The 20,669-nt window shown below is 47.7% G+C and overlaps 1 protein-coding gene across 5 annotated transcripts in view; it reads right to left on the bottom strand.

The window, feature by feature from the left end:
* Nucleotides 1-20,669, bottom strand: part of RSPO1 (R-spondin 1) — a 67,113-nt gene that overhangs the window by 24,275 nt on the left and 22,169 nt on the right. For 2 of the 5 annotated variants that reach the window (XM_060206184.1, XM_007535308.2), the window contains exon 2: nucleotides 850-1,226. In XM_060206184.1, the coding sequence (XP_060062167.1) occupies nucleotides 850-946 (97 nt within the window). In that variant the 5' untranslated portion in view covers nucleotides 947-1,226. Of the gene's footprint in view, nucleotides 1-849; nucleotides 1,227-3,065; nucleotides 3,269-5,692; nucleotides 5,828-20,145; nucleotides 20,316-20,669 lie in introns of those variants that run through there. The other 3 variants (XM_060206186.1, XM_060206185.1, XM_060206187.1) reach the window with 3 other exon arrangements.

Below are 20,669 nucleotides of genomic sequence, written 5' to 3'. Positions count from 1 at the left end.
CCATTATAAAGATAGTATTCTAGAGGGCAAGGAAGATAGCATAATGGTGATGCAACAAGAGTCTCATGCCTCAGGCTTCAAAGTCCTAGGTTCAGTCTTCTGCATCACCACCATAAGCCAAAGCTGAGCAGTGCTCTGGAATAAATAAGTAAATAAGTTTTTTAAAAATATATTATCCCAGAGATAAACAAAACAAAAAAAAAAAACCACGCAGTTTTTTAAAAGCTGTAACATCTTATGTGGGATTTTCCCAAAAGCAAGGTAAAGGAAAGCTGCTCTGGTTGGGATGGGGAGTTGCCCCGTTACTTCCCTGAGTCCCCTCAGGTAGGGTTAAAGTCCACATGAGTGGACAGCCTCAGAGTACCTTCTCCACACTGATCCTGCCTACCACCATCCTGGTAGGGCTCCTGGCCAAAGGGCTGCACTTCTATCACTGCCCAAAAGGAGGTTTCCTGAACTGCCAATGAGGAGGGAAGCAAGCCCCCTGCACAGGGAGGCGAGGGGGGGCATCTCCATGGATACCATGCAAATCTGGTGCTGTATCAAAGGCCATACGCCACAAAATAGTTCTTCATGAGAGTGGTCATAAACAAGAAAACAGAGACACCAAGGGGGAAATAGACCAAGTGAGTAATCTACAGAGTGGGTCATCTCAACAAATTCATCCGCCTGGCAAGCTAATCCACAGACAGGATATTCTACTGAGTAATCTATTGCTACATGGTGGCAACAGACAAAGCAGCAATCTGCAATGGTGCTCACAGAATGAGACTAGCAGGAAGGTCCTCTGGTCCCTCCTCCTCCTCCCACTCCCAAGGCTGGGCAGTCCAGCCTCACTCCATTACTCACTCCGCCTCTGCCGTTTCCCCTTGGTCCCCTGGCTGCCAGCAGAGATGAGATGCATCCAGCTCAGAACCAGGGCCACCACACACAGTCCAAGCCGCATAGTCACTTGCCAGTTCCAGGCCCCTGGGAGGAGGGGTGGTCTCTGGGGGTGCAGGGCTCTTGCTAAAGCCTCCGGGGCTGGGGCAGTGGCAGTGGCAGGAGGCCCAAGCCTGGGCCGTATCCCAAATCCACCATAATCTCAACTGGGGATAGAGAGGGTGTAGGGAGCCCACTTCTCCATCAGCCCATAAGGAGGTGCAGAGGGCTTTCCTCAAAGGCACTTCAGGTGTTACATGGGAGATCCCTTTGTCACTTCAGCAGGGAAACCTCCAAAAACCAACCTGTTGGGGGAGGAGAGAGAAGGGTTAATATGGGGGTACTGTGGAGTTCCTTCAAACTATGCCTCTGACTTATGTCCCCTACCCCCCTCATGAGATCCCCTACCCAGAAGACAGAGAGCTCAGAATTTTGGATGTTGCAAATTACCCACCTGACACTCCCACAGGTGAAATGTGCTTCTTTTCCCAGCCTGCAGAGTTCCCTGACCTGGCACTGGAGAAGGCCACCCAAGTCGTCAGAACACAGTGGACACTCACAAGCTGTGTATAGCAGCTCCCCCCCCCCAGGGTAGCCAGTTATAACAGGAAGTCCTCCTTTCAGTCTACCCTGTAGATCTCATGCTGCAATACAGTCTCTTGAAGAGGAGCTCTCTCTGTCCTTCTCTAACCCCCTTAGCCTTCTCTCCCTATGTTGAGTCACCCCCCCCCCCATGCCTTTCACCTGTCCTGGAGCGAGACCAGCCCTCCCCTACTTACCACCCCCCCAATAAGCTGGCAGACCCTGCCTGGCCCTCTGGGCTTGGCGGGAGAAAAGGAAGTAAGGCTTCCCCCAGCCACAGAAACTCTGACACAGCAGGCCTGGCGGGCTGGCCTTTGTGAGAGGATAAAAGAGGCAACGATGCCCGCCCTGGTCAGAGACACAGAGAATAGGGCTAATCCCCCAGCCCAGTGAGAGCCAGGTCTCTGGACCCACTGGCTGGGGTGATGGGGGCAGATGGGGATGGGGGGGAGCTGGTCTTTCCAGTGAAATGAATCTGGGAAGTTAAAGCCCAACCTGGGAGTCTGAAGACAAAAACCGTCGCTTGGGACACCCAGGATCCCCCACTCCCTACACCCTCTCACATTGAAGATCTGCCCACATGAGGCCCCCCCAAACTTTGCTGAATGGCCACGTGGCTCACACAAGGACAGGCAATGACAGTGAATTCCCCCACGGCAGCAACGCAGGAAGCACTGCAGATGCCAGAAAAGCCTTACCCTCCCCACCACTGGACAGGTCATGGTGGCCTCTCTGAACTTCAGTCTCCTCATCTGTCACATGGAGATGAATACGCCTGTTTTGCAGGCTTGCTCTGAGAGTTGGCTGAGTCTGGACTTAACGAATGAGAAATCTGAAATGCTAGCATGGAGGTGCTGCTCCCACCCCCCAGGCCTGCTCTTTCTCCCCTTCACCTCTCAGGGAGGCCCCGTAGAGCCCACCTGCAAGGGAGATAAATCATTATCCCCACAAGGGAGTTGAGTGCCTCCCTCCCCAGCCTCTCCCACTGCCTTTGAAGGCCAGACACACTCAAGTGGTTAAGCTGCCTGTGAGAAGTGTTTACACAAGGCTGATGGATCCCACCTGGTGCCGTGGCCTGAGCCAGCAGAGATGCCCCCAGCCACCCCCGAATGCCAGCCCCTGCATGCCCCTCCAGTACTCCAGGCCTGACCTGCTGAAGTCATTCCAACCCTTCCCAGAACCCATCCCCACACCCCATGTCCCTCACTTTGAGTTTCTCAATCTGGGGTCTGCAGCCCTAGGTGCAGAGTCTTGGAGTTTGGTTATAGACCATGAGGACTAAGGGCATAAACTTCAGAGTCAGAAGGCCTGGCTTCATGCATTGGCCCCGCTACTTAGTAGCTGTTACCTTGGGCTAGTTACTTAGCCGATCAAAGTCTCTCTTCCTTTCTCTGTCAGACGGTTGTGTGCTTTTTATAGCTTTGGTGAGTTCAAATGGCTTATAATTGGGCCTGGCATCTAATGAAGACTTAATATTCTCTATGACCAGGACTTGTTATGTTCCACTGGTCCTCTAAAAAAGCAAATGGAATTAAAAAAATAATAATAATCTGTATACTAACCTTAATGAAAAAGCACTGTATTTGTAACTTCCATGTCTGTAATTATCTCTATGGTGATTGCCTTCCACCAAAGTTATCCTTCAGAGTGATAGGGCTGAAGCTTAATGGCATCATTTCTCAAATTAGGTGTGTGTAGGGGTGGCTGGTAAATACATCTTCAAGGCATTAGGAGTCCTTACAATTGACAGACATTGGAGGAGACCCTATCAGATATACCTAGTGTTAAATTCCAGGTCTGGCTGATTTTGGCCTCATCTGTGATCAATTTTCAAGGTCCTTGGAACAGCAAAAGTCTCCTATGTATATCTACATTCTCTGTGTGCTCCACACAGCATCCCACCCCACCCCCACCCACCACAATGTGCCTGTGCCCAAGCTCATCATGGTAGCATTCAGTGAATGTGAGCACCCATCCTCTCCCTTCCTCTTCTCCCCCTAGACTTTAGCTTTGAGTCCAGTCTTCCCTGTGCCCACCCAGCAAGGCTGTCCTGCCTCCCCTCCCACCTGAATCACCACCTGAACCATGACATCAGCTGGGAACAGGACAGACTAATCCAGATCTGAAATTAACTGCAGAAAATGATACTGGCCTTCCTCACCATGCATCACCAAATGGGAAAAGTTTCAAGCACTCCACAAGATATGTATAGATTCAACCCAGAAAGGATCTACACCTACCCTATGCTGGAACAAATAGCAGAGACTCTGGATGTGGAGGGGCATGTGCTAATCTGAAGGGCAAATGCCATTCAGCTCCAGCTGACTGCTGCTGGTAGGCAGAAATAAAGGCTCAGCTCTGTCAGACCTGATTTTTTGCAAAGAGGAGTTGAATGTTCCAAATTTTAGGTGAGGTCTGGTCCTAAATCTGGGAGCATCTGAGGCTGGGAGCAGTGCAAGCATCAAAGCCCCATGGGTCACAGGTGCCTGCAGCCATGTTCCTCCAGCTGGTACCTCCCTGTCATACACTGGGCACTGGGCACACGCAGCAGCCCAGAGCTGAGAGAGGGTTTGGGAGCTGTTGATGTTCTTGTAAATAGTCTGTCTCATTGTTTCTCTGTCTGATTTCCATTCCCCTTGGGCTAAATGGCACAGGCGGTTCCTTTGGGGAGGCCCATTCCTTTGCAGAGGCAGAGCTAGCGGTGGGAACCGCTGGCAGCCATCAAGGGCTCAGGCATGGGGGCGGCAAAGCAGGGCATTTTTGCCTCTGCCACGGCAGTGGGCAAAAGGTTCTCTTCACCCGGTGCTCCACCTGCTGTAGGCCCGGCTCTCATTGACTCCAATACAAATCGAGGAGGTAAGGAGAGTTATTCTCACTTTACTGGCTCTTGGCGTTGCAACAGTAAGCCCCACGTTTGCACCTCGCTGGAAGGGTGGGCAAGGAGAAGGGAGCTAAGGGGCGTGGAAGCGTGGCCCAGTTTGGGGGACAGACACCCCCCCCACACACACACACCGAGGTGCGGAAGGGGCTGGAGACTGCAGGGAAGCCACTTGCGTTATGTGGTTCAGGGTTGGAAGAGGCGGGTTGGGGAGGGGGACAGAGCTGCGGGCGAAGCTGAGGGCTTGGACCAAGTCCCGCCTCCTTCCCGCAGCCCACCTCCCACAAGCCGCCCCCCCCCCCAGCCAATGAAATAACTTTCACCTTTTTGCTTGCAACATTGTGAGGATAAATTGGTACTCCGTCCCAGGCCGGATACAGACCCCAAAATGTAAACCATTCAGATAATTTCTCATCAGCCCTCCGCTGGCGGGCAGGCGTGGGCAGAACTGCTGGGTGGGGGGTGGGACCAAGTGTGTGCCTCGGCACCCATTTGGGGTCAGAGAGTCTGCTTGAGCCAAGCCAGGTGCAGGGGCCACCCCCACTCCTACCCCCAACTCAACACCAAGGGCAGCGGGGGAAAGCCCGTCCCGGTGCTCGTAGGGTGCCAAGGACTCCCAGGCCCTGCCCTCTTCCGCTGAGGCCCCGCAGGTGCGGAGGGTGGGGGTAGGGGTGCGACCCACCTAAAGCGTCCCTACCTGCACCCACCCCAAGTAAAGGGGACTCGGGATGCCTGCGAGGCTGGTTGCACAAGAAAACTGCCCCTGAGCAAACGCATCCAGAGCCCATCCCTGCAGTCGCGTGAGCCCTGGGGCAAACAGCCGCCACGTCCTCCCCAAGCCGGCGATACCACCGTCTGTCCCTGCGCGCCCACCCCGCGGCTCAGCGGGTCCCTGCACCTCACCGCGCACCCGGGACCCCAGAGCACCCCGCTCGCCTAGCTCGGACCCGGGCTGGAAGGAACCGGGGGTTGCGCGGCTCGGGGCAGTCTGGGGCGAGGAGACCAGAGATGGCAGGGACCTGGCGGGCTCGGGAATCCGAGCTGGGAGTGAGGACCGTCACCGGGGGCTGAAGGGGTGAAGCGAACCCGGCAGGGGTGCGCGCTGGCTTTGAGGAAGGACTGGGAGGTGGAGGGGGGAGGGAGGGCTAGTGGGTCCAGGGTTGGGGGGCAGGGAGCAGCCAGAAGCCCCCTGCCTCACGCGGTCCCCCTCCCTGACCGTTCTGTCCAGCCCCGACGGGAGGGCCGGTGGAGCCCAGGTCGGGGGTGAAGGTGCGCTAGGGAGGAGGACGGAGCAATTGAGGGGGAACTCACCTCGGCGCTGCCAGCCGCAGCGGGGGCAGGCCCGGAGGGGCGAGGGCGCGGCCGGCTCTCCGCCAGCAGAAGGACTGTCCTGCGCGCCCGCTCGCCGGCGCTCCGCCCGCCAGTCCCCAAGTTGCTCAATCTGCGGGCGGATCAGATCCGGGCCGCCCCGCCCGGCGCATCGGTGCTCTAGGGTGGCTCGCTGTCCGCTGTGCCTCCTCAGGCTGTCTGCTCTGGGCTCTCCCGGCCCCAGACCGGAGAGGGGCCAGTTCCCCCGCTCGTTCGCTCGCACGAGGGAGGGAATCCCCCCAGCTTTACAGTCCCACCCCCCTAGCCGGCCCCTCTTTCCCGATCCGCAGCAAAAAACGGACTGGAGCACCAGGCCCGGGAGTCCACAGCCCCCTCCCGCATGCCCTGGGCTGTAGTCGCAGCCTCCCTCTCCTAGTGCTGGGTTGGCAGTCCCTGGACCCAGCCGGACCCTCTGCTCTGGCCTGTTCCCATGCCCCCTGCCTAGCACCCTAAGGATCCCATCCCATTCAGGCCCCTTGCAGCAACTCCGGGCCTCGACGTTCAGAAAAGGGGTCAAGGAGCCTGGGGTGGGGGTACCTCAGTTTCGCCATGGACCATCTGGCAAATGACCAGGAAAGGGCGAAATAGGGCCTTGACCACGCCTTCCTCATCCCAAGGTCAAGTCCTGGAGTGTGCCTTCCCAGTTCGCAGGAAATTAGAAGGGTTTAGTGTCCTGAGCAGCCAGGCGAGAACACCTCCCTGGCCACTGATGCCTAAGAGTGAGGGCTAGTTGGGAATACAACACATCCCTACTCCATCACTTGCTAGCTGTCTGGGTATGCCTGGGTTACTTAACATCTCTGAGCAGGTCCTCATCTCTTTTGAGGGTTGGGTGACATAAAGGACTCAAACATCTGGTTAGTGGTGGAACCTCTCTCCACATCTAAGGAATGAGTCTTGAAAGGCAGCAGACACCTGTGGTGGCCCCGGATGAAGTTCAAGTCTAGCAGGAAGGAGGGAGGGAGAGACTGTGGCAAGGAGCTGTGTGTCACCTTCCTGGCCAAAGAGGCTAAAGGGAATAGATGAAACTGTACTTAACAAGTTCAGTCAGAGCAGAAGGACTGTATTGATGGGAGGGTGATGATAGGGGGTAGTAGAAAAGACAGGCAGTGAGAACATCTCAGAAGAAAGAGGAAGCTCTGACTATGGAGACCGGGGACCTTCCACAGCAACCAGGATGCATGGACCCAGGGGACAGGGAATGGTGATGGCCAGAGAAAAGGAAGCCCTTGAGTCCCAAAAGCCTAGTGTCTGGGCTGGCTCAGCCAAGGCCTTGCCAAGTTTGCAAGAGAGAAACAACCATTTCCCAGCTGGTCCTGGGGGCCCCCTTCAGCCCCCCTCCACACCCCCTCCCCCCCGCCCCCGCCCCAGCCTTCCCCACCTCTCACTGGCCCTTGGCTCTGCTCCGTGCCTAATCAAACAACCCCAAATGCTGAAAACTCAATGTTTATTTTATTTTATTTTTTTACACACTTGCATAACTCCCTGACAAGCCACGCCAGGCATTGGGCTTTTTGTTTGGTTCTTATTTTGTTGCATTCAGGGAAAAGAGAGAGAGGGTGAAGGGAAGGAAAAACACAAACCACCAGCCTTAGAAGCTGTCTCAGGCCAGGCAGTGGGCTCGGGTTTCCTGCCTGAGGAAAAGTCTGTGGGAGTTGGGGGGCCTTGCTACTAGGTTCAGGAATGAGTGAGAAAGAGAAGAAAGCCACCTGGGTTAAGGAAGATAATGAATTAGAACCATGTGACAATAATGGCTGGATAATAAAAAGCATTTCTTGTGCACCTAATATATGCTGTGCACTATGCTTTGCTGCACATCTGTTGTCACCTAGTTTCTCAACCACCTTTCTTTCTTCCTTCCTCTCTTCCTTTGTTTCTTTTTTTCTCTTTTATAAGTGTGAATTCAGAGCCTCAGAAACAGCAAGGAAATCACTCAGGGATAAGGGCCAGCTAAGTTTCCATTATGCTAAAGAACTTACAGTTTTCCTGGGAGAGCTCTGTGACCCCAACTTTGTAGATGCTAGTTGTCCATTCAGCCTTAGAGTGCCTTTTTCATTGACCCTTCTCTGATCCTTTGAAAACACCTCCATGGGGGACCAGCTGGTAGCGCAGCAGGTTAAGCGCACATGGCCCAAAGCGTTAAGGACTGGCCTAAGGATCCTGGTTTGAGCCCCTGGCTCTCCACCTGCAGGGTGGTCACTTCACAGGTGGTAAAGCAGGTGTTCAAGTGTCTATCTTTCTCTCCCCCTCTCTGTCTTCTCCTCCTCTCTCCATTTCTCTGTCCTATCCAACAATAATAATAACAGCAATGATAAACAACAAGGGCAACAAAAGGAAAAAAATAGCCTCCAGGAGCAGTGGATTCATAGTGCATGCACTGAAAGCCCCAGCAATAACCCTGGGGGGGAAAAAACAGCTCCATAAAATTTTACCTTGCAAATCAGCCCCCAGATTCTGTGTACATAGACTTGCACCCCCTTCATCACAGGGCTCTGATTACCTTTCCCACTGCACTGGGACTGGACTGTTCAGTTCATCCTTGAGATCTTAGCATGGGGGCAGGAGGGGTGGGCGGTGGGGAAGGCACACCTGGTAAAGCACACATATCACCAAACACAAGGACCCGGGTTCAAGCCCCCACTGCTCTCCACCTGCAGGGGGCATGCCTCACCTCACTGAGATGAGACAACCAGGACTGTACTTGATGTTGATCCTGCACAGTTATTCAGATGATGTCTCAGCTCACTAAAACACCAAAGGTCAGGGTAGCAGTTCCTAGATATTAGTAAAATTCCTTATATTTTTCATTATCCATTTTTAGGTATGAATTTTCACCACCTGTGTAGACACTATCAAATCATATATCAAGAAGTGCAGAGGCAGGGATGATCTGGCAGTTCAGAAGCCATACTGAGAATCAGATTCTCCCCTCATATTCTCATTTTACTGTCCTCTGTGTGGACTACTGCCCTTTCTTTCATGTGCGTGTATGTGTGTGTGTGTGTGTGTGCATGGGGGGAGGTGGGAAGGAGAAGGAGAGAGAGAGGAAGAAGGAAAGAGAGAAGAGACCAGAGCCTTGCTCAGCTCTGGCCTAACGTAGTGCTGGGGACTGAACCTGGGACCTAAGAGCCACAGGAATGAAAGTCTTTTACATAACCACTATGCTGTCTTCTAAGCCAGCTTTTGTTCTTTCCTTTGTGAAATATTAGCATACTACTGTATCCTGGGTCCCAGGCTGGGAAATGGAGGGTAGAGAAATTAATAGCACAGTGTCTTCTCCAAAAGAAGTTTATTGTCTAGTGTGGGAGACAGATTCATTATAACACAAAGGAAGGGGTGATCACGACTCCTTGAGGACAGTAGAGAAGTTTCTCCAAGGAGGATATACTTGATAGACTTGTTGCCAGTGTGCCAGCCTAGGCACAAGAAGTGGAAAAGGCATCCCAACAGAGGCAATGATAAGTGCAAAAGCCCAACAGTCTGACATTCCACAGACCCCTAAAAGGTACAAGTGGTTCTACTTTGTGAGGCTTTAGAATGAGGGCAGTAGATGAGATTGTTTCTAGAGGTCTGGGAGGTGGCACAGTGGATAGTGTTGGGCTCTCAAGCATGAGGTCCTGAGTTCAATCCCTGGCAGAGCCTGTACCTGAAAGATGTCTGGTTCTCTGTCGCTCTCTCATTGATAAGGAAATAAAATCTGTGTGTGTGTGTGTGTGTGTGTGTGTGTGTGTGTGTGTGTGTGTGTGTGTGAAAGAGAGAGAGAGAGAGAGAGAGAGATTCCAGAAAGGTCTCATGTAGCAGGATAAAGAATAAGGACTTTACTTTTAGGGTGGTAGTTGTCCCTCTGGGGTTTATTTGATGGGTTAGAGGCAGGATTAGAGTTGTGTTGTTGAAACAGCACTGGGAAGCTCTTGTGAAGGCTGAGTTTGAAGGGGGGGGGGAGAACATAATGAGTGTAAGGAGGCCCAGGAGGAGAAGAAAAGAGATGTTCTGCTCTCCCCTTTCCTCTCACTTCCCTTCAGTGGGCTGGTTCTGTCCTCTGAAAGTCCACTGCCACCATAAACAGCCCTCCCAGACTCGGCACCTTGCAAGAGAACTCAGATTTCCTTATCACACACCTGAGATACCACAGACCTCACCTGCAGGGTCTGCAGCAAACACCCCTTCTCCCACACAGAGAGAAGGAACCTGCAGAGCCAGCCTTCACACTCGCCCCCCTTTCTAGCCTTTTCTTCATCTTGCAAATGCTCTGCTCTTTTTTCTTTCTTTTTTTTCTTTTGCCCACTAGGGCATCATGCTGGCATGATTCCACCACATTCAGAAGACTCTTTTTCCCCTTTTAATTTCAGATAGCAACAGAGAGGGAGACAGTCTGGGAGGTGGCACAGTGTATAGAATATTGGACTCTCAAGTCTGTGGCATCCCAGAGTGGTACTCTGGTTCTCTCATTCTCTTCCTCTCTCATAAGTAAATAAATATTTTTATGTAGGTGGAGAGAGAGAGATAGAGATAGAGAGAGAGAGAGAGAGAGAGCTGCTCCACTGCTCATGAGGCTTCCTCTGCTGTAGGTACTCCCATGTGTGTGGTATAGGGGCTCAAACCCAGGTCCTCACACATGGCAAAGTGTGTGCTCTTCCAGGTGAGCTATCCCTTGGCCCTACCTCTGCTCTTTTTGATCCATGCTCTTCTACCTCAGTTCTCAGTTCACCTGGGTTGCCTGCCACGTGCCCTGGGGTATCTTCTTTGATCATGTGGGACTTTGATATCTGTTTCCAGGTTCTCTTCTCCACTGCAGGATGAAGCATCATCTTGAAGACCTCATGCTCCATGCCAGTGCCACACCCAGCGCCTCCTGGACCAGGTAGATGGTACCCATATTCTCCTCCACTCTATTGCTATTTTGAAGTTCACATGGCTGCTGCTCCCTTGTCCTCCCCCAAACTGCTTCCTCCCTGAAATCGTAGATCCTAAGGTACTCAGACACCACCTCTCCATCATAGCCTCCTGCTCCAGACTTCTCATTCCTTCCTCCAAAATTCTTTTTTTTTTTTTCTCTTCTTTTCCTCCTCCAGGGTTATTGCTGGGCTCGGTGCCTGCACCATGAATCCACCACTCCTGGAGGCCATTTTTTCCCCCTTTTTGTTGCCCTTGTTGTAGCTTCGTTGTGGTTATTATTATTGCCCTTGTTGACGCAATTCGTTGTTGGATAGGACAGAGAGAAATGGAGAGAGGAGGGGAAGACAGAGAAGGGGAGAGAAAGATAGACACCTGCAGACCTGCTTCACCGCCTGTGAAGCGATTCCCCTGCAGGTGGGGAGCCGGGGGCTCGAACCGGGATCCTTACGCCGGTCCCTGCGCTTTGCGCCACATGCGCTTAACCCACTGCGCCACCGCCCGACCCCCCAAAATTCAATTCTTGATGTTTCCATTTCTCAGTCTTGATGTATGCACTGGTCTTGCCTCAACATCTCACCTGTCTTACTAGCTTTTTGCCTCTTCTTGCTAAGCTGCCCAAGAATCCCTCCAGTCACCTGCATGGCTAAGATCCTTGGCCACTGGCAGAGACTACTCAGATCACCCAGTCTCATCCTCATCATGACAGATGAGTTCACCAAGAGTGTGTCCCTCAGTTTCCTACCCTGACAACTAAACTCAGCATCTCCACCCAGAAACTCTTTCTCCCCAGGTTTTCCCTGCTTGGTAAACATCAACGAACCTGACAAATAGGCAGCTGGAAGTTGCCTTCCTCCTTCCCCCCTCCCACACCATTTTATTGACAGTTTTGTTGGATTTACCTCCAGACCATTTCCCAAGCCCATGTGCCATCAGCCATCTTCACTCCTTAAATGGGTGGTTGTAAAAGTCCCTGACTGATCCCCCTGCTTCCACACTATCCCCCTCCGTCAACGTGGGCTTTACAGTAGCCAGAGTAAACTTTAAAAATTAAAAAGCAGATCTCATCATTCATTCCCCTTGCTTAAAGCTTCCAGTGATTTTCCATCACACTTAGAATCAAATCCAAACACCATCCCTTATAAGGCCACATCCCTCCAGCTTTGTCTATCGCCTCTCTCCTGGCTTCAGACTTACTGGGCTTCTTAGCATTCTCTGATGACTCTAAATTCTTTCTCTCATCTCAGGACCTTTGCACAAGTTCTTTACCAGCTTTCCCTAACTATAGCTCTTCATTGGGTAGCTTCTTTCCCTCTTTCCAGTCTCAGCTTAAACATTGCTCTGTTAAAAAAAAAAAAAAAATATATATATATATATATATATATATATATGTCTTTCTCAACCTCTCCACTAAGTATTTGCCCATCATAGCTTCCTTTCTCATATCCTGTAATCCTGTAATCACTTACTTGTTCACTCAGTTACTAGTCTAGACTCCTCAGGGTTTGCATGTGAAGGAGCCCTCTTCTTTCCATTGCTATGTCACCAACAACCTCCTCACTGTCTCATCCTGAAGCTCCTGCCTACCTCCTTCTGCTGCTCTCTGAAATTCTGGACACTGCCTCTTTGGAATGCATGCCAATCATTCTGGTTCTTACTTTGTCCTTATATCTACCTTTCCTCCCAGTCTTTACCCAGCCCAAAGTTATCCCATAACCTTTGTCCTTCCCTTCAAAAGCATAACTATTGGGGGTGGGCAGGTAGTGACACACCTGGTTAAGCGCTTACATTACATACAGTGCACGAGGACCTGGGTTCAAGCCCCTGGTCCCCAACTGCAGAGGGAAAGCTTCACGAGTGGTGAAGTAGGGCTGCAGTTATCTCTCTGCCTTCCTCCCCTCCCTTCTCAATTTCTCTCTGTCTATATCTAATAAATAAATAAATGCTTTTTAAGAAAATAAAAAATTTAAAGATATAATTATCAATATTAAGGAAAGTAAGTGTGGTGGTTAGCTTTACATGCCAATTACCTTGGGCAGTGGCATGAAGATTCTAGGTGTTTCTGTGAAGGTATTTTGAGATGAGGTCAATGTTTAAGTCAAACTTTGAGTAAAGCATGACTTTAGCTCTCACCCTCTATGATATGAGTGTACTTCATCTAACCAGTTGAAGGTCTTAAGAAGAAAAACTTTTAAAAGACTGACCTCTTCTGAGCAAAAAGGAACTTGCCAGTAGACAACCTTTGGACTGGAACTGCAATATCCACTCTTCCTGTATCCCCAGCCTTCCAGCCTACCCTACAGATATTGAACTTGCTAAGCCATCACAACTGTGAGCCACACACACTACCAATTCCATTTCTTGGAAGAACCTTAATACTTTTAAAACTAAATGTTAGTTGCAAAGCTCCCAAACTTTTTCACATAGTAAGATCATCCTCACAGACTGAAACATCTTTAATCATGAGATGGTTCTACATACTGGTTCTATCAATAGTTCAAGTTAGCCACTTTTTGGTAGAATGAACTCATTCAAGTCCCCTGACTTTGTTTGTTTCACCAAGGTTTTGAAATATGATATTCCATACCTCAGGGAGAACTTTTTCTTTTTCAGTTTAAGACAGAGGCAGGAGGGAGAGAGACAGAGAGAGAATGAGAGATAACCACAACACCTGCCATGTATAGTGTGCCCATGTGTTACTGGGGACGCCTAGGTCCTCTTGCATGATGAAATATGTGCTCAACCAAGTGACCTAGCACCTTGCCCCCTTGGCATTTCTTAAACTGATTCTCCCTTAGTCTTTCCTATTTCAATAAACATGGTCTCTCATGGTATTTATTTGTATTCATATAAATTGTAGTCATATTTGTAGTCATATAAAAATAAATAAAAGACACATCTCCAGTCAACAACTACTTAAGGTGAAATTCAAGGGACATTCTTGATTGTCATCACTCTTCTGCTCCCCACTGCTGAGCCAATATCAAGCTGATGTACTTCTACATCCAGAAGGCTCCACAGATGCATGCACTGGACTCCATCTCCTCTGCTATATCACCCTGTTCAAACTCTATTGTCACCTTCCAAGTGCTTCTGGTCTTTGTTTTTACCCAACATCTACAGCCACCACAGTTATTTAAAAAAAAATATATATATATATATATATATATATATATATATATATATCACCATGTAGATTCCTATGCATTAGTATACTGAACTAATTGGCTTAAATAATGCAAATATATTAGCTTACAGTTCTGGAAGTCAGAAGTCCACTAAGGGTTGTTAGGGCTGCATACCTTCTGGAGTCTTGGGGGAAGAATGTATTTTTTTGTCTTTTACCTTTATAAGCCACCCACTTTCTTTAACTCATGTTCCTTTCTTTGCATCATGTTGACCAGTATCTGTCATCTTATCTCCTCCTATGACACTGATCTTCCAGACTCCCTTTAATTAGCACCTTTTGTTTATATAAAGCCACCAGGATTATCCAGGATAACTCTGCCAATTCAATATCTTACTTTATCATAACTATAAAATTTATTTTACATGGTCCAGGAGATGGCACAGTGCATAAAACATTGGATTCTCAGGCAGGAGGTCGAGAGTTCAATTCCCAGCAGCACGTGTAACAAAGTGATGCCTGGTTCTTTCTCTCTCTCCTCCTATATTTCTCATTAATAAATAAATTAAAAAAATATTTTTAAATAAAATTTATTTTACCATATTAGGTAATATATTCATAGGGTTTGAGGATTCAGGCATATTTATCTTTGGGGTGGGGCAATCTACCACAATATACTTAAGTGTCCACAGTGGTTTCCCATTGCATTTAAAATTAAAGAGAGACATTTCTCTTGATTTACAAAACACTGGACAGCCAGCCTGTGTTCTTATATTCTGCCCATGGTGGACCTCCTTACTGTCTTGAGTGTACCAAATCCAATTCTGGTACACTGGTACCAAAGTACTAATATTCCTTTACCAAAGTTTATAGGATTTCTTGCTACACTGGCAACTGATCCTTCATCTCTCTCTCTCTCTCTCTTCTAGTTTCTATTAAATAGGACAAAGAGAAATTGAGAGAGGACAGGGAGATAGAGGGAGGTAGAGAAAGACAACTGCAAGCCGGCTTTGCCACTTGGGATTCTTCCCCTTCCCCCCATGGGGAGCAGGAACTCAAACTAGGATCCCTGTATTGGGCTCTTGCACTTAGTACTATGTACACTTAACCAGGTACACCACCTGCCCCGCCTGGAATTTCCTTATATGTAATGCATGGTTTTTCTCTTGCTGCTTTTAGGACTCTTTCTTTATCTTTTATCTTTGTCATAATTATAATGTGTAGTGGTATGCATCTGTTTGGATTTTGTTTTCATTTTTGTTTGTTTGTTTCTTGGATATGAGTGTCTGTCTCCTTAGTTTGGAGAAATTTTTTTTCTAATAAAAATCTTTCTTTTTGCCTCTCTTCTTCTAGTACCTCTGTGTTATGAATGTTGTTCATCTTGGTGCTTTCCCATATTTGTCTTTTTCTCTTTCTTTTATGATACAGAGAGAGAAAAGGAGAAATAAAGAGAGATATTGGAAGAACTGCTACTCATGAAGCTTCCCTTTGCAGGTGGGGATCAGTGACTTGAAATACATGGTAATTTGTACACTTTATCAGACGTAGGAATCCAGTACAACATACCACACTGTTGGTATGCATGAGACCCCTTCTGTTTCATTTGGTTTAAATCCCCCCTGCTTAACACTATTCTATTTACATAACCACTTTATTCTATTTACATAACCACTGTTAACAAGTTCCACCCTCCCTCCAGGGCATTTGTGGTTCAGTGATAGGATTCTCGCCTAATCCACCCCCTCCTTGTCACACTCTGATTTTCGCCAATCACTTTTCTCTCCACCCTCTCTATGTCACATCCTGTTTCCACCCTACTTGGCAAGTATATATAAAGACAGCATTGTGAGTTGTACAGTACTGTACTTTGAGTTTAGCTTAGCTCAGCTTAGATTGCACTGCGTCCTGCATGAATAAAGAGATACTGCCTACAGCTCAACCATGAGTCCCTGGTCGTCTGTTACCCGCCTGTGAAGCCAGCCCGGCGAAAACAACATAACCCGTCGAAAACAACACCACACTGCTCCCCAATTAAATTTCTGTACCTCAGAGAATTGTGACTTATTGTTATGCAATGGGGTATTTCTTGGGAGAAAATGTCTCTCTGTCTTCTAACTGCTTGGCTACCATCCCTTGTTTATCTGAATTTTGAAATCTTGTTTATCTGAATTTCGTGTCTTTTTCTTTTTTATTATCTTTAATTACTTATTGGATAAAAACAGTCATAAATCGAGAAGGAAGGGGGAGAAAGAGAGGGAGAGAGATAGAGAGACACCTGTGGCACTGATTCACCACTTGTAAAGCTTTCCCCTTGCAGGTGGGGACCAGGGGCTCAAACCTGTGTCCTTGCATATTGTAACATGTATGCTCAACCAAGTGCACCACCACCTGGCCCCTTGTGTCTTTTTTTATACAGGGCGTTCCATGTATTGCAGCTTTGCTGTTATTGTAGGAGGTGGTAAACACAAATCCTCCTTATTTAATATCTTGACACCAAAATAAGCTCTACTATTATTATTATTACTATTTTTTTTTTTTTTTTTGGTCTAGAGCACTACTCAGATCTGGCTTATGGTGGTGCTTGGAATTGAACCTGGGAGCACTGGTGCCTCAAACATGAAAGTCTGTTGTGTAAACACCTGTGATATTTCCCCAGCTCTATATTTTTCTTAATAACACTTTATCTCTGCTTGGTGTCTTCTTACTATTACATACTTGTTTTTTGTCCATCTTTCCTATTAGAATATAGTAATGCTCAATGGTGGGACTTTCTCAAGTACTGGAATTCAATTGTATCTGTTGAATGCCTCGGTGAGTCTGAGTCTCATTCCTCCAACAGTATCTTCTATCTTTAGCCCACATTTGAGTCAAGCACTGCACTAGGAACTTCATACTCAAGCTAGAGTATTCATGCTCTATTTCTTTCTTTTTTCTTTCTTTTTTTTGCCTCCGGGGTTATTGATGAGGCTTGGTGCCTGCACTACCAATCCCAATCCACTGCTCCTGGAGGCTATTTTTCCATTTTGTTGCCCTTGTTGTTGTTGCCATTGCTGTTGTTGTTGGTGGTGGATAGGACAGAGAGAAATCAAGAGAGGAGGGGAAGACAGAGAGTGGGAGAGGAAAATAGACATGTGCAGACCTGCTTCACCACTTGTGAAGCGACTCCCCTGCAGGTGGGAAGCCAGGGGCTTAAATTGGGATCCTTACACCAGTCTTTGCGCTTCACGCCATGTGCACTTAGTCCACTGCACTACCTCCTGGCCACCTATTCATGTCTTATTTCAAGGTCATTTGGTAACAAAGAACAGAAACCCTTTCAAGTCAGCTCAATAAAAAGGTTATTAGACACTACAGTCCACTATCTGGGAAGAATCCAAGAAAGGGAACCAAACACAGAAGAGACAGGCTGCTTCATAGGAATAAGAAAAGTAGCTGCCATATCTATGTGGGAATCCCAAGATTCCCTAACTAGGGCACCAGATGATGGGGTGGTCTGGTAGTGCCAAAAGGGTCATCTTTAAAGTGTGCCGGTCTCTTGCCCTTATCTAGCTTTTGTAGAGGACCTTGTCTTCAATGTAGAATAATAGTGGTAGAAATTGCTCCATTCTCCAAAGGGAGGCTGTGTCAACATACTCTGCTAATTGAGGTAGAATGGTCTTGAAATGAGTGCAGTCTAGAATGTTCCTAGCTATGACCATAGAATGTGAGTTCAGACTGATAGGAATGCAGAGGTTACACAGGCTCCTGTGCTAAAGATGAATATGACCTGACTTAGGGCAGATTAATGGGGTTTACAGTTAACAGTATTTATCTACTTTCCCATATTTGCTTTCTAATTCTATTCCCAATTACCCTGATCCAATTTTCTAATCCAATTCCCAACTCTGACACCATCTTCCCAGACAATACTTTCAGCCCACCTACATGTTAGCCATCGAACTCAGACAAAATTAGTAAAGTCATGGGCCCCTTGGAATATACCTAAAATAGATTTTCTAGCTTCTTCCAACATGAAGACCCCAAATATCACCTGTTATATTCTTACCTTTAAGTTCCTGATTATTAAACAATTCATTCTACCTAATATCTTAATGCTTTTCAGACACCAAGTTATAGTTGCTACCATGATGCCAACCTGACATCCCTGGGCAGATGGCCTCACCAATGTGTGCTGGAACCCCACCTCTCCAGAGCTCTATATAACTAGGGAAAGACAGAAGCAGACTGAGGCTATGGATCCACTTGCCAATGCCCATATTCAGCAGAGAAGCAATTACAGAAGCCAGTCCTCCCACCTTCTGCATCACTTAAAGATCTTTGCTCCATACTCCCAGAGGGATAAAGAATGGGGTATCTTCCAATGGAGGGGATGGGATATTGAACTCTGGTGGTGGGAAATGTATGGAATTGTACCCCTTTTACCCCACAATCTTATTGATCATTATTAAATCACTAATAAATTAAAAAAGAAAGGTGACTATCATTCCCTCCCTGTCTCTCCCTCTATGGAGCCACATGGTCATTTCTGTCTTAGCTACTATGCCTTCTATCTCAAGAAAAGCTTCCTCTACTTATACATGACCACTCATGGTTCAGTACAACCCCAGCTTTCAGTCCAGTTGCCCTGAACTGAATTGCTAGTAGGCCCTTAGTTCAACCATTTGTGGAAGGGCTGATGAAATCACAGGAACATGGGGCTGCCCAGTCAGGAGTCTTCAGGAGGGATTGTAGAAGAGGCAAAAGTCTAAAGAAAGGAATGTGAAGGGACAGGCACCCCCAAAACATGTGTACTCTAAAACAGAACACTGAGCATATGTCAGCACTTAGTTGCTCTCTTTTTCAACTGCCCTTCCCTTCTGCAGTTCCACAGTTCTCTGTCTCCTCAATATGTCTATTCGCAACTTGGTTCTCTTAGCTTCACACTAGTCATTACTTCATGCTTCCAGAGATCTCTTTTAATTCAATTGATTAAAAAAAAAAAAAGATGACCCTTTCTTCTGTTTTTTTTGGGTTTTTAAAAAAATTTCTTTATTGGGGGATTAATGTTTACATTCAACAGTAAATACAATAGTTTGTACATGCATAACATTTCTCAGTTTTCCACATAACAATACAACCCCCATTAGGTCCCCAGATGACCCTTTCATGCAAACAGTCTCATCATTCCAGTTTTCTTGTCTTTAAGCCATCCTGTCAACTTCTAGGCAACCAACTCCAACCCCCTGCATCTCATTACCTATCTCTGACCCTGGAAGAAGTCCATGCCTTCCTAGACTCTCTCCTGGGGTTAATCTTTTACCTCTTGTGTTCATCTCTAGAGAAGTAGTGACACATCATCCCATGGCTAAGTGATTAAGCTCAATGCTTTGGAGTCAGACAAACCTGGTACCAAATCCCAATTCTGCCTGTTAATTTTGTGATGTTGGCAAGCCTTTTGAAATTGGAGAGATAATGATAGTTCTCTCTCTAGAGAGGCATTGTGAAAACTGATGTGATGCATAGAAAGCATACATATGCAGCTTTTTCAGTAGTTGATTAATTTTTAGCACTGTTTCAGGAAAACAAAAATCAGTCTGAAATGGTTCCTGATCTTAAGGAGCTTGAAGCTTCAACAGATCTGCTTCACTCACTGCAATAGCCTTTGGACTCCATGTCTGTCAAAGCCATTCATAAGCTGTTATTTATTATGTCATGAAATTTTAACTATATGCTACTTGTCCTCATTTATAACAGAAATTATGATTATTTGAAAAACACAGTGGTGGGTTAGCACACTCCATTTTTTTTGGCAGTGCCAGGGCCTCATGCACATATAATTTCACTGCTCCCAAGTCAATACTTTTCATTCTTTTTATTTCAGATAGGTAAGTAGATAGGGAGAGAAATTACAGCAAGAGATTCTCTCCCCTTATATATATTACCAGAGCACTGCTCGTCTCTGGTATATCGAGGTGTGGGGGATTGAACCTGGGACTTTGGAACCTCAGACATGAGAGTCTCTTTGCATAACCATTATGCTATCTACCCTCACCCTCTCTTTGCTTCTCTATCTCCCCTCCCCCTCTCAATTTCTCTCTGTCCTGTACAATAAAAGAAAAGAAAGAATTAAAAATGGCCACCAGAAGCACTGGATTCACAGTGCAAGCACCAAGACCAAGTAATAACCCTGGTGACAAAAAAAAAAAAAAAAAAAATCTGTTATGCCCGAGACTGGATGTGGAAGGCCTTGAATGCCAAACCAGAGAGTCAGACCTTAGACTATACAAGGCCGAACAGTCTCCCAGACTCCGAGAGGCTAGGATTTCTAACCTCCAGCCCAAACATTACTCCTGACCCCAGACCCTGGCTCTTCAAGGGTGTGCCCAGCACCGACTACCTGCTCCGTGATGCACTTCCATCAGCAGCACGGCCCAATTTCTTTTTTCTTTCCTTCTCTTTCTTTCTTTGTATTTGTCAACACAACTTCTTCAGGTATCTTTCTCCAGGCCTCCCAGGACCCTGCTTTGTCTGTGGAGAGCTGGGTCTAGTGGCAGGCCAGGCCAGGATCTGTAAGGCAAAAGCAGTGCAGATCCAGATGTGTGCACATGGAGACTCAGCACACACATATGCAAACCATGCACTAGTACAAATATGCATAGCATCCTTGTCCTCTGGGCGCTGATCCAAGAGAGGCAGCAAGAGCCAAGAACTGGGTCACAGTGTGCGCCAGATACACCTGGAAGCCCTGTCCTGTGCCCTGCATCCTGCACCTCAGGTCCATGCTCAGGGGTCATCCATGTAAGCTGATGCTGGGGCTGATGGAGGAGGAGGTGTCTGAATGCAGAGCACACGGGGTGCCTTGCCAGGTAAACTGAGTCACCAGAAGGACTTCCTATGGGTCTGTGAGGCTGTGTAGGCAAT

Source organism: Erinaceus europaeus, chromosome 13 (genome assembly GCF_950295315.1).
Source record: "Erinaceus europaeus chromosome 13, mEriEur2.1, whole genome shotgun sequence".
NCBI lineage: Eukaryota > Metazoa > Chordata > Mammalia > Eulipotyphla > Erinaceidae > Erinaceus > Erinaceus europaeus.
The sequence above is the reverse complement of the archived record's forward strand: the minus strand, read 5'-3'. Positions and strand labels throughout refer to the sequence as shown.